The following is a 14,157-nucleotide window of genomic DNA, read 5'->3' on the forward strand; positions in this document are numbered from 1 at the left end:
ATCATATCATCTGCAAATAGAGATATTATCACCCCTCTTTTTCCCATTTGCATGCCCTTAGCCTCAATCTCTTGTCCAATTGCACTGGCTAGGACCTGGAGGACTATGTTGAAAGGGAGTGAAGAAAGTGGACAGCCTTGTTTTGTTCCAGTTTCCAGTGGAAAAGCTTTCAGCTCTTCCCCATACAATATGAATGGGTTTGTCATAGATGGATTTTATTGTGTTAAGGAATGTCCCTTCCATGGCAATTTTGCTGAGAGTCTTAATCATGAAGGGATGCTGTATTTTATCGAATGCTTTTTCTGCATCAGTTTATATGATCATATAGTTTCTATCTTTTCTTCTGTCAGTGTGATGCTTTACATTGATTGTTTTGTGTATGTCGAACCACCCCTGTATTTCTAGAATAGAGCCTACATGGTCATAATGTATAATTTTTTTAAAGATTTATTTAATTCCGTTTTTATATTTTTTAATTTGGCCAGAAAGAGACAGGGAAAGCCAGAGAGCAATCTACCAGTTTCAGGACTTAAACCACAGTTGGCCATGTGGGACTCCAGCGCCTTAACAACCACGCTACCTGCCAGCTCCTGTGTATAATCTTTTATTATTATTATTATTTCTTTTAATTTTATTTATTCCTTCATTTATTTTACTTTGACCAGAGAGAGACACACACAGAGAGAGAGAGGGAAAGTGAGAAAGGAAGCCACCAGGTCTAGGACTTAAACCATGGTCAGCCATGTGAGAGTGTCCAGCACCTTAACCACCATGCCACCCACTGGTTCCTATAATATTTTTAATGTGCTGTTGAATATGATCTGCTAGTGTCCCGTTGAGAATTTTTGCATCTGTATTCATTAGGGATGTTGGTCTATAGTTTTCCTTTCCTGCTACTTCCTTGCCTGTTTTGGGGATCAGGATGATAGAGGCTTCATAGAATAAATTTGGGAGGGTTCCTTACTTTTGGATCTTTAGAAATAGTTTGAGAAGAATCAGTGATCAGTGTTAGTTCCTTTTTAAAAACTTTGTAGAATTTGGAAGTAAAGCCATCAGGACCTGGGCCTTTCCTTGTTCCTTGTTGAGAGACTATTAATTACTGATTCAGTCTTGCTGCTTGTTCTAGTCCATTCAGGCTTTCTATTTCTTCCTGACTCAACCTGAAATTTTAAAAAACTTATTAATGTGGGACCAGCAGTTAGCGTAATGGCTATGTCATGGGGCTCCCATGTAGTTGACCGCAGTTCGAGTCCCGGACCTGGTGGCTTAAACTCACACCTGGCGCATGTGCGTGCATGCCCAAGATCCTGAGAGGAGAATGGAGGAGAAGGGATTGCAGTGTGGCCATCCCCCCTGGGTGGGGTGATTTCTCGGTTTCTATCTCTCTGTTTCTCTCTCTCTGGCAAGTGCATGCGCCCTATAGCAAAAAACCTCTCCAAAACAAAAAACAAACAAAAAAACCTTAGTAATGAAAATCTGAGTAGCTTCCAAAGAAAATGTAGTATTGTGTACCATATAGATGGACTAGTCACTCCCTTGAGAATTAAAAAGGATGCAACACTTTTTTGTACTTTTAAATTTACATTGGAATATTTTTTCTAAAAAGTGTAAGTACCTCCATGTTCTGCATAGAGCCTCACTTTTAACTTCATCGAGAATATTGCATGCATTATCTCTTGCTTTGTCTCTACTGCAGACCAGAGTTGTCCCCCCATTCTGGACTCCCCCAGCAATTTGTGTATCCTGCACTGCCTCCCTGTGTAGAATTTTGATTCCTTGGTGTATAGGGGGTGTATCATATTTGTCTCCAGTACTTAGCATTTACTGGAAAATCAGTAAATGTTCAGAAGTCAACTAACTAAAGAACTAGTGCTCTATTCAGGTTGTTCCAAACCTTCTTGAGTCAATTTCTGTTATAGCATTTGTATCTTTAGTAGCTGTTGATTGAAAATACGTAATTGTGTTAATTGGTGTAATATTTAAATGTGGTTTATTAACCAAAGAGCATTTATTCATGTTAAATACAAATGAATAAGGAGCATTATGTATTCAGGGCACAAAAAATGGCTATGAGATAGTATCTAGCACTGTAGATAAATATTGAAAGGTTCAGTAAGTATTCTGACCAGAATGCTTCATAGAATACCTTTTTTTCTTCAATGAAGGAGGATTTATAATATCAGATCAGTCTTTTACAAATGCGTTATGGCTTCCAGTCTGTACGCATTCATTCATTCATTCAGTACTTATTAAATGCTTTCTGTATGCCAAGTTCTGTTCTAGGAGCTCATGATTGTCAAAGGCACACTTATTTATTTATTTATTTTTGGAGAGGTTTTTGCTATAGGGCGTGTGCGTTTGCCAGACAGACAGAGAGACAGAAAGCGAGAAATCACCCCCCAGGGGGGATGGCCATGCCTCAGTCCCTTCTCCATTCTACTCTCGGGATCTTGGGCACGCACGCACACGCGCCTGAGTTTTAAGCCACCGGGTCCGGGATGCGAACTGCAGTCGACTACATGGGAGTCCAGCGACAGCCATTACGCTAATTGCTGGTCCCGAAGGCACACTTATTGATAAAATTAGGTTCATTACTCAGTGCAGGGAGGAAGAACGCACTCCATGAAGAACCTGGGACCTCTCAGGAAAAAAGGTGTCCAAATAGATACATATTATAGAACTTGGACTTTTAAAAGTGTGAACTATACACACACATACACACACACACACACACAGAGAGAGAGAGAGAGAGAGACATATGATATTAAGGATAAAGAAGATAATTTATAGCAGATTACAAGCATTGGTAAATAGTGGATAGCAGGTGCTATAGAGAGGCTCGGGTGGTTTATGTGTATGAAATGAAGCACTATGACACAGGCTGACTACTGCCTGTATTTAGTTTCTCTAAGAGATTCCTGGCATATACTTATTTGGTCTTTGTTGAAAAGTTACTGAATAGCTAGATTTTTAGCTGCTAAAAACTCTTTTGAAAAATTATTGGTTAACATCTATTGGAAATGCAGTTTATAGCATGTAAACATTCTCAATAAGATCCTAGTAAGTTAGTTTCTTTTATAGTTGCCCAGTATAGTGGCCTTATTACAGTTTTACTATTGCATTAAATATGAAAGGAAACTGTCTTGTTTGAGGTGGTGATTTTTTTCAAATACACAGATAATGTCTTTTAAGTTATTTTTACAGTACATTTCATTTCCTCTGTTGTTCATTATTTCAGCCACTGTATGATGCTGCTTATCTTACAATGTACAATATCTGCTTCACATCCCTGCCAATACTGGCCTACAGTCTGCTGGAACAGCACATCAACATTGACACTCTGACCTCAGACCCCCGATTGTATATGTAAGTTGAACATGTAGTTGAAACTTCCTCAGGCTTTCAGAGTTGCGGGTTTACAGTTTATCTGCAAGTGAGAAGGACACTGAACTGCCTGCATAATCTAATTACATGGTCCTCTTCATTTTTGCTACTAACATCAGAGTATTCAGTAGGAACATGGCATATTTCCTACGTGTGGGTTCTATATTTGAATGTGTATGAAGCATTTAGTTCAAAATCACTAAATCCTAAAACTTAAACCTACATGGTCACAGTATTCTCATCTTAAAGGAAGATACTACATTTAACTGCAAAAAGACACTCTGAAAGATCTTTAGTAGTTTAGATTATTGGTTCCTATGTATAGTGGAGTGAACTGATGAGGTATGTTCTGCTTCCTCTTATAAACTACACCTAAAGCATCAACCCTGCCCCATTTATTAGCCCCATTCTAAAATTGTTTTGTTTGAAGGAAATAATTAACTCATCAAGCCATTTGTTTTCATTTTGTGTCAGTTGGACATAGATGCATTCCTCTATGGATGAGGGAGTTGGCACAAGCCTCAGTTACTTAACTTATGAAATAATTGGATTTTTAGAAGTTATGCCTAGAGCTAAGGATAAAGGTGATAATTTATAGCAGATTACAAGAATTACTAAATAGTGGATGGGAAGTGCTATAGATAGTCTTGGGTGGTTTATATGGTTTATATGTATGAAATGAAGCACAAATTTAAAGGATTTTTTTAGCCAGTATTACTTATAACATTTTAATTTTGTATTGCTAGAGTTACACAGGTTTCTTAGTTTTATTATCATTTTAAAGGTTTTTATTGAGGAAAATTGCAAACATATGCAAAAGTTGTGAGGATACTAATTATATAATTAACTTTCCTCACAATTCAGCTTCAACAACTATCAATTCATTGACAGTTCTGTTCTATTAATAACCCTGTCTACTCTATCACAGGCTGATTCTGAAGCAAATCTCAAATGTTATATAAAACAGTTGTTTCAGTTTGTATGTCTTAAAGATAAAAATTTTAAAAAATAGCAGTACCCCATCACTGTAACTCCCCAAGTCCTTCATTTTATCATATATCCAGTTAATGTTTAGATTTCTCTAATTGACACCTTTTAACATTATGCTCGTTTAAATCAGGATCTAAATAAGGTTCATACTTTGCAATTGATTAATAAGCTTTTTGAGTCTCCTTAAACCTGTAGGTTAACCTTGTCATTTATTTATTGATGAAACTGGATCATTTGTGATATTTGTGATGCAAAGTTTTCCCTAGTCTAGAATTTGCTGATTGCATCCCCATGGTAGAATTGAAAATGTTCCACTGACACCTAGATTTTATATGTGTTGTAAATGGATAATTAGGTCTAGAGGGAAATTGTAGAAATCTTACCAGCATCAGCTTCTATACCCTTTCTCTGAAAATGTGGAATTAGGGCCCAGAAATAATTTATCTAAGTCTAATCTGAGACAAAGCCAAGATCAGAATTCAGTCCTCCTGCGAACTAGCCCTTTGCTCTTTCAGACTGGCCAGTAGTCTTCAAACAGTTTAAAGAGTAGTTGTTTTCAGACAACCAGTAAAGTGAAGCCCCAACAGTGTAGCTGCTCTAGTTGAAGTGGGATTTGAGGACAGTGATCAGTATTGCTCCCATTCACCTCACCGAGAGCTCATGCTACCCACCTGGGCTCAAATCCCACTTTTTTTTTTTTTTTTTTTGAGAGGTTTTTGCTATAAGGCACATGCGCTCACTAGAAAGACAGAGAGACAGAGAGATAGAAAACGAGAAATCACCCCCCAGGGGGAGGATGGCCATGCCGCAATCCCTTCTCCATTCTCCTCTCAGTATTTTGGGCATGCACGCACACATGCCCGGCGTGAGTTTTAAGCCACTGGGGCCAGGACGTGAACCACGGTTGACTACATGGGAGTCCAGTGACATAACCATTACACTAACTACTGGTCCCTCAAATCCCACTTCTGCTATTACTATCAACTGTTACCTTGTGCAGATTATTTGACTAGATGTTACTCAGTTTCATCCTTAATAAAGTATGGCCCACATAGCACCTAATCACAATGGTTGTGTAAGGATAAAATGGGTCACTGTATGTGAAAGAACTTAAAAACAGTGTCTCACATATAGTTTTCAAAAGATGGTAGCTATAAATCTTACTATTCTAATGTCCTCCTCCATGTACCTTCAGGGCTTTGCAAAGCATCTATATAAACTAAGAATGTTGAAAACCTTTAAAAAGCTGTTTTGGACAAAATGTGGTAAGGGCTTCCATGAAGTTTTAGTTACTTCACTGCAGGTGTAGGTATGAATTCTTGAACGTCTTGCATGGAGAGTGTACTTGAAATATCTAATGCAAAAATAAAGAGTATGTAATACTTCATGCCTAGCTGAAAGTGCAACTTTCCTTCTTTACCTCATACTCATAAGATTTCCTGCTCTGACCAAACACTGCTCTTGGCCTGTCACCAGATTGTAGATTGCTCCATTATTCTGACTTTCTTTGTAAGAAGTCATAATGTTCATGTATAGCTCTCTCTGCAGTGTACCACTTAATGTTAGCAGCAGCATTATGTAGCATATTATAGATTGAACTTCAGGGATTTAGTGACTCAGGCATATCCAAATGCTTTGATGTGAAATGACATCATTGAATGTTTTTGTATTTTTTATGTGACAGAAGTAAACTGTAGTTTTTCTGTAGAGGGCATGGGTGTGGTTTGGTTCTGTAACAGCTTATAAAGGGTTCTGGTACATCCACTGCCTGCCATCATATGGAGATGCTCAGGCCTTTGCTCTTTCAAGCTGGCCAGTAGTTTTCGAACAGTTTAATCAGTGGTTTTGTGCTGTTGGTCAACCTCTTCTCCAGATCTTCCTTCTCTCTCATGCTCTCCTTACCACTAACAACTTCTTCATTCATGCGTGCAACTAGAAGTCTTATCTATAATTCAGCATACCATGAGACCCCTGCCCTTCTCCCGGTTGTATGTAATGTAACTATAAGAGATAATCTGTAAAGACAGTCACTTCCTGCTTTTGCCCTCTCAGCCTCAGCCCAAGTCAGTGACTTTAAAAAGCCATTCTGACTGGGACCAGCAGTTGGCATAATAGCTATGTTGTTGGACTACCATGTAGTCGACCACAGTTCAAGTCATAGACCTGGTGGCTTAAACTCACGCCGGGCACATGTGCGTGGGTGCCCAAGATCCCAAGAAGAGAATGGGAGAGAAGGGATTGTGGTGGGGACATCCCCCCTGGGGGTGATTTCTCGCTTTCTGTCTCTCTGTTTCTCTCTGTCTTTCTGGCAAGCTCATGTGCCCTATAGCAACAATCTCTCCCAAAAAAAGAAAAGAAAAAAAAAAGTCACCTTGACTGACAGTTTCTGGGCATTACCTGCAAAGATTTTTTTTTTTTAGAAGTTTTTGCTATAGGGAGCATGTACTCGCCAGACAGAGACAGAGAGACAGAAAGCGAGAAATCACCCCCCAGGGGGCATGGCCACGCCACAATCCCTTCTCTTCCATTCTCCTCTTGGAATCTTGGGGCATTCACACACATGCGCCTGGAGTGAGTTTTAAGCCACTGGGTCCCATACGCGTACCATGGTCAACTACGTGGGAGTCCAGCGACATAGCCATTATGCTAACTGCTGGTCCCCCCTGCAAGGATCTTTAAGGACTTGCCTCCCTTGTGGCTCCCAGATGCCTTGGAAGCATGACTTATTGGCTGTGAGAAGAGCTAGTTTCTGGGCGTCTACCTCCTTCTGAAATTTTTCTAGGATAAATAACATCCCCTGAATTTCAGATTTCTGCATGCATCTGGAAATCCTATAGGTAAAAGTTTCGTAATTGCCATGTTTTCAGGAAACTCCACAGTACTCAATTCCAACTGAATTAAGATCTGTCATTTGCATTACAAAGGAGGTTCCTATTAGGACAGCCCAGAGACATTTGCAGTGGTATTACAACAGGTGTGTGCTATTTGAGTGGTCACATACCATAAATGTTAAGAGCAATTTGAAATTGAAGCCAAAAGAAATACTGCACAAACACATCTTCCTGTAGCTCTGTGCCCTTAGAATTGGTAGCCTTATTTAACATTCTGACTTGTCCTTGAGAAGATGATGCTATTTTTGACAGATCTGTCCCTCTGCCATTTATCAAAATATCATTGTACAACTTCAAACATGTTATTTGACTTTATAGAAAAAAATATAGCAGATACCCTAAGACCTAAATATGGTTAAATTTTCAGGAAGAAACCTTGATTGGAAGAAATATTTTTAACAGTCGTAGTTGAAAAGCTTGGTAGCTTGGTTGAGAACACATGCTTTGAAGTCAGGTCAACCCAGATGATTTATTAGCTCTGCCTCTTACTGGCTGAACTTTGGCATGTTGCCACACTAATTGTTTCCAAATTATACCACACATTAGAATCACCTGGGGAGTTTTAGCAATATCCTGACACTCAGGTTACACCTCATGCCAATTAAATGTAAACCAGGATGGGAGGCAGGCATCAGTAAATTTTTAAAAAAGCCCTCAGGTGATTCTAAATGTGCATCAAACTTTGGGGAACGATTATGTACACCTTTCTGTGGCTCCTTATTATTTGTAAATGGCAGTGACAGTGATACCTATCTCAAAGTTTTTATATGAATGAAAATAGTTAATGTATATAAAACTCTTAACCCAGTTCCTGGCATATAATGAGTATTCATTGTATTCAAGTTAATTATTATCGATGATGTTGCTATTTTCAGTGGCCAGAATTTTAGAAGCATGTGGACAATTTACTTAATGCCTCCTTGATTACATGAAGATCATCCCTTTTGCTTGGTCTGGCTCTTTACCAAAAACCTTTCAGTCCATTTGGGTAGCCCCCTTTGTTATAACAGGATCAAACCCCATTCCCACCTTTAGCATTTTCACTGTATGTTTACATGAACAGCCTATAGAGATTCATTAACCTGATTTTTTCCCATTTCTTGGTAGGAAAATTTCTGGCAATGCCATGCTACAGTTGGGCCCCTTCTTATATTGGACATTTCTGGCTGCCTTTGAAGGGACAGTGTTCTTCTTTGGGACTTACTTTCTTTTTCAGACTGCATCCCTAGAAGAAAATGGAAAGGTAAAAAAATCACATGTTATCAGATCATTTTGGTATATAAGCATGGCTTATGTTTTTTTCATAGTCACTGGATATGTCACATACGTACCCTAGCTGTAATCATTTTGCTAACTATGTTTTCTTAAGATAACAGTATTTAGTCCTTATAAGTTCTTTAGAACAGTAGAAAAGTTGAAGTAAGAAATCACTTCCTATGTGCATGGCTGACTAGAGATGTGCAAATCTTCTAGAAGGAGATTACCTGGCTGCAATTTTACTGGATGAACAGAGTTCTTTAGGGCTTCAAACTTTGGACCCCTGCATTTTGATATGAGATAGGCTTTTCCCAATCTTCAGCTGTGTGGGGATGATTTTGCCCTGTCTGTGCTATAGGAGAGAATTCCTTATGAGGGAGAGATGAGGCTCTCTTAAAACCACACAACAGGAAACCAAACACCACACGACAGGAAACCAAACACTTGCCTTGCATGCTGCTTTTCACTGTGTTCTCCTTTGCCATTTCTGGGATTTCTCTTTTATGGTCATTCATTTATTTTATAATCATAATGCAAAGAAAGCAAAGCTAAGATTCAAAAAGAATTTACCGAGTACAGTGACTTTATCTGGAATGTGGACAGTTAACACCTGCTACAGAAGTGATAGGTTCAGTAAATTTGAATGATACTTTGAAATTAGGTACTATGGTCAAAACCTCTGTAATTTGGACTAACAACAATTAATTTATTAATCGTAAAGTAATAATTGGAGAAATGCAGATCTACTTTAGAGTAGACAGGTAGCATTTGCCAAGGAGCATGTCCTGCTAAATCTCATGTGTCTTTGGGAAAGTCACATCAGGTTCCCAAGTCATGTTTGCCCGCCAGTAAGAACAAGAGATTAGATATTACAATTTATTGGATTCCCTTTAGATTTCTGACTAACTCTGTAACTTTCACATCTATAAGAGTTTTATTTTGCATGTAAATTTTATATAGCAGCTACTGCTTAAAAAGAGTTTACTCTAGAGTAAACATATACTCACCTGCCGTCTTGTTGACATGATTCCTTTGCTCAGCAAATTTCTAGGTGGTTTGGAAGAAGTGGCAACCCAGCCTCTGTCCATTCATTATCCATTTTGAATTCCTGAAGTCCAAATTAATAAGGTTTTACCGTATATATCACCATCCTTCTAAATGTTTGCTTACAATTAAAGTAAGTGTTAGAATTACTATCAACGACTAAACATAACACCCATGTATAATTTGATTAAATCTTTTTTTTGCCTCTATTAACCTTAATTTTTTTTGTTTTTATTTTGTAAAAACCTTTTACATCTCATTTTCTGTTTTAATGTTATGCATTCAGATCTTGACAGCGTTTGGTAAGCATATGTGCCATTCATTGCCATCATTTGGATTTATATGTGGTATCTGCTTTTCTTTGATGCACACATGCTGACAGCTCTAGTATTTATAGCCAGAAAATTAGACTCATTTAAAAAATGTGAGTTCATTTGTGTGCAAATTATTGCTTATTTGGGAGCTTTAGTTCTATATAGTAGGAAAAGTCCATATCAAACTCTTTAGAGACATGAGTCATCGAATTTACTTTTTTTGATGAACATTGCTATGACTTGAATAGTTTTTCTTTTTTTTTTTTTTTTCCTCTGCCTTTATCACATCCTGTTCAATGCTGCATGGAATAATGGAAATAAACCCTACCAGCCACAGGTGTGGTGTACCTGTCCAAGAAAATTTAGAGGCTCAGGAAAATCCAGCAATGTGGCCTGGTCTTTGTGACCAGCTATTTCCCTAAAAGTTCTTGCAGAAGTCTTTGGCAGTTACACAAAGGATTAAATTTGGCTTTTAATTAATTTATTTACTTTTAAAGCAGGCTTATGTATTCTTGGTACATGTAATTGTTAAATGTTTTTCAGGTATATGGAAACTGGACTTTTGGAACCATTGTTTTCACAGTCTTAGTATTCACTGTAACCCTGAAGGTTAGATTTTCATTTATTCAATTATTTAACACCATTCCTGTAATCCTTTCTGGTCTTACCCTAATGTATTTTTTTTGTCTCCTAATCTTTATTTTTGTTGTAGGTTGTTATTTATTCCTTTTTGTGTTTACCAATATGTGTAGGATGCTAGAGATTTGGGCATGTATATACTGTTTATGATCGATTTTTTTCCCCTAGCATATCATCTATTTTATTTTGTTTTATTTTTAAATAATTCAAATACCATACTTATGTTGGTAATCTGTTCCTTCATTACACTATTTTGAGGTAAATGGAATATAAACAAGCTGTGTGTGTGTGTGTGTGTGTGTGTGTGTGTGTGTATTTCTTTTTTATTCTTGAATCTTTTTGAAAATTACATATCTGTTTAAGAACTCCAGACCTAAAAGGAATTTGAATTAAGTAGGTGTCCATGAGTGATAAATATGTGCAATGAGCTTGGTCATATTGAAATTCTATAAAATGTATTCACTGGGACCAGCAGGTGGTGTGGTGGTTAAGGTGCTGGGCTCTCCCATGGCTGACCACAGTTCAAGTCCTAGGCCCAGCAGCTTGAAAATCACCTTGGATGCATGTGCATGCACACCCAGAATCCCAGATGGAGAATGGAAGAGAAGGGATTGTGTGGCATAGCCATCCCCCCTGGGGGATGATTTCTCACTTTCCTGCTCACTCTCTCTGTCTTGCTCTCTCTCTCTCTCTTTCTCTCTCTTGCTCTTGTTCTCGCTCTCTATCTTTCTCCAATGTGTACACACACCCTGGGGGGGAATCCTAAAAATAAACCATAAATTTTAAAAATATATATTCACCATTGAAATTTACTCATGTTAGTGAAGAAATGCAAAAAATATACAGCAGGTGACATACAAGAAGGGTAATTTTGGCAGTATCACTGGGATTGACATGTAATAATGCTGTGAAACCATGCTGAATGCAGGCCTTGATGCCTGTGAGTTGGGACTCTTATGATTGAAAGCATAATCAGTCTTCTGATGATCCATGTAAAGTATGACCAAGAATCAGTACCTTTAAATGAATTTCAACATGGCCAGTAGTGAGAACAAAAGATTCAAAAGTATAAGGGACCTCTCTAATTATTTTCCTCTAAGTTTTTGTCCCTGGTTCATATTTTATACCAAATTGAGCTGACATATGTTTGTATTATTTATGTATTTCAGTAATATTTTAGGACTTTACAAGGAGACGTTACAACTTAGCACAATTTAGCCACTTACTAGTTGTGTGTCCTTGGGCAAGTGACTTCACTTCTTTGTGTCTCACTGTCCTCTTCTACCAAATGGAAATAAAAATAACACCTACTTCCTAGGATTTTTGTGAGGAGTTAATTAGTGGATGCATATAAATCATTTGGAATAGTATCTGGCATGTAAAATGTGCTCATTGCAATAAATCCTAGATTTTTTTTATTATTATTATGATTCATGGGGTCATGATTTGAAATGAAGCCTTTTTCCCCCTCCTTTTTTTACCTCTTGGCTTTGCAAATGGCCCAAGAGCTTCCAAATGTCCTTCACAGTTAAAGTCAGATTTACTGCAGCATCTTTCAAGTGTACTTCAAAAGATAAGTACTCCCTCCTCTTTGGATGAATATTATTGTGACATTTTTCCTTGCAGCCTGGAGGATGAGAATTCAACACCAGGCTGAATTAACAATGTTATCAACATCCTATTTATAAACGAGAAACTGTAACAGAGAACTGAGGACCATGGTGTCACAGCAAGTAGCAAAACTAGACACCACTTCCTCTATAAGAATTAAATGATCTAGATATTAGCCCTCATGACCTAGAAATTCAAAGCAAGCAAAGCAGACTGTACTTTTGTCTTTAGTTCACATTTGAAAACCCCTAGTGCCACAGTCTGAAAACATTATCAGTACTGGCAGAAACATGAAGAAATTAAAATGTAAGGCAACTGAACTGTTTATTATTTAAAGAACTAGATACAGCTTTGGCCATCAGAAGGTCACTCTACATAATCAGACCCATGACTCATTGTAACATGATATTAGGTATGTACAGCTAGATATGTATAGACAAGTTTATTGACTCTTGTCTATTCCACTTGAGCTTTCATGATTCCCTTGTGTAATTTGTCTGCCCTTCCTAGCTATTCTCTACTACTTTTTAGCATACTTCGTTCTACCAGCTAGGTCTTTTGCCATGATCTCCTGGCTGCCAGTACTTCAGTACTTGGTGCTCTAGCCTCCTGAATTTTACCATTATCTCATTCTTTGTCCATTCCCAAGACATCTGCACTCCACACCTACTATCCATATTAATATCTAGTTAGCTTGACTACATCTCTGTGCCTATACCCTAGAGTTTAGAGGCCTTAGGGCAGAGCCCAGCTTTCTCCCCCTAGCTCTTTGAAAAGCCTGGATTCTGTACTTCTTTTAGTCCCACTCTCCTCTGGATCCCTGGTCAAGCTAGATCCTCCCATAAATGTCATATTGTGCACACATATCAGGTACTATAGTATATTACCTGGTACAATCTATATTCATCATAAAATCTCTTGGGTTTTATCTTTTCAGCTCGCCTTGGATACAAGATTCTGGACATGGATAAATCATTTTGTGATTTGGGGTTCTTTAGCCTTTTATGTATTTTTCTCATTCTTCTGGGGAGGAATTATTTGGTAAGCAGATGTACATGTGTGAGCAGTATATAAATAACACAGTAAAAATATGTATATATAGTTGTTCATTATACTTTTAAAGTCATAATTGTATAGCAGGTCTTTAGTATCAATAGATTAGAAGTTACTTGTAGCTGGTAATGCTGCTAATTTCAGGTAAGATTTGAAGTACAAGGTATAGACTGAAAGAGGTACTAGTTCCTGACCAAATCGTTTGATTGGAAGGTGTGTAAACTTCTCTCTATGAGGTGAGACTAATTTCTAGCACAGCTGCTGATATAATTTCCAGGGGAAATACTCATCCTTTGAAGTTTCTACCTGGTACATTGGCCAATTGCTATGTCATTATCTATTTGGACACTATTCTTTTGTTTCACTCCAGGTATACTCAAAATATAGGATGTACACAACTTAATACTCAGAGGGCTATGTTGTGAAATCACCATCTCACTGCTTTTGGTGGGATGGAATGGCAGGCTGTACAGCCTGGCCTTAAAGTTTGTTCACTTCTTCTTGGTTGATTAGGTATTTATTTAGAATCCATTCTCTGCTGGGTACTCAATGGTCTACAGAAATGAATAGACTGTACCCTGCCTCAGGAAAATTCGAGTTCAGTGAGGGGACACATAAGCTATGATTGGAGAAGTTATCAGGAATGAAAATAAGTTAGATTTGTGTCTCATTTCTAAATGCCTATATTTTGTTTTTATTTTTAAAATAATTATTTATTTAATTTTATTCATTCATTCATTTATTTTAATTTGACCAGAGGGGGGCTCGTGAAAGGCACTCAACCAGGTCCAGCACTCAACCATGGTTGGCCATGTGGGAGTGTCTGTGTCTTAACCACCATGCCACCTGGTGACTCCTGTAATTTGTTTTTAAATGACAAAATAGTTTTTACTAGTCAGTGGCTTCCCCCACAAGATGCCAAGCAGAGAACATGACTAGAATAAGCGATATGGGGCTGGCAGGTAGCATGGTGG

The 14,157-nt window shown here is 37.9% G+C and overlaps 1 protein-coding gene across 1 annotated transcript in view; it reads left to right on the top strand.

Annotated features, from left to right (window-relative positions):
- The window catches only part of LOC102501475 (phospholipid-transporting ATPase IG-like), a 348,220-nt gene that overhangs the window by 177,096 nt on the left and 156,967 nt on the right, over window positions 1-14,157 (top strand). The window contains 4 exon segments of the mRNA XM_027776689.1: window positions 3,239-3,366; window positions 8,373-8,508; window positions 10,424-10,489; window positions 13,068-13,171. Coding sequence (XP_027632490.1) covers window positions 3,239-3,366; window positions 8,373-8,508; window positions 10,424-10,489; window positions 13,068-13,171 — 434 coding nt within the window.

This window comes from Tupaia chinensis, unplaced genomic scaffold (genome assembly GCF_000334495.1).
Source record: "Tupaia chinensis unplaced genomic scaffold, TupChi_1.0 Scaffold000706_1, whole genome shotgun sequence".
Taxonomy (NCBI): domain Eukaryota; kingdom Metazoa; phylum Chordata; class Mammalia; order Scandentia; family Tupaiidae; genus Tupaia; species Tupaia belangeri.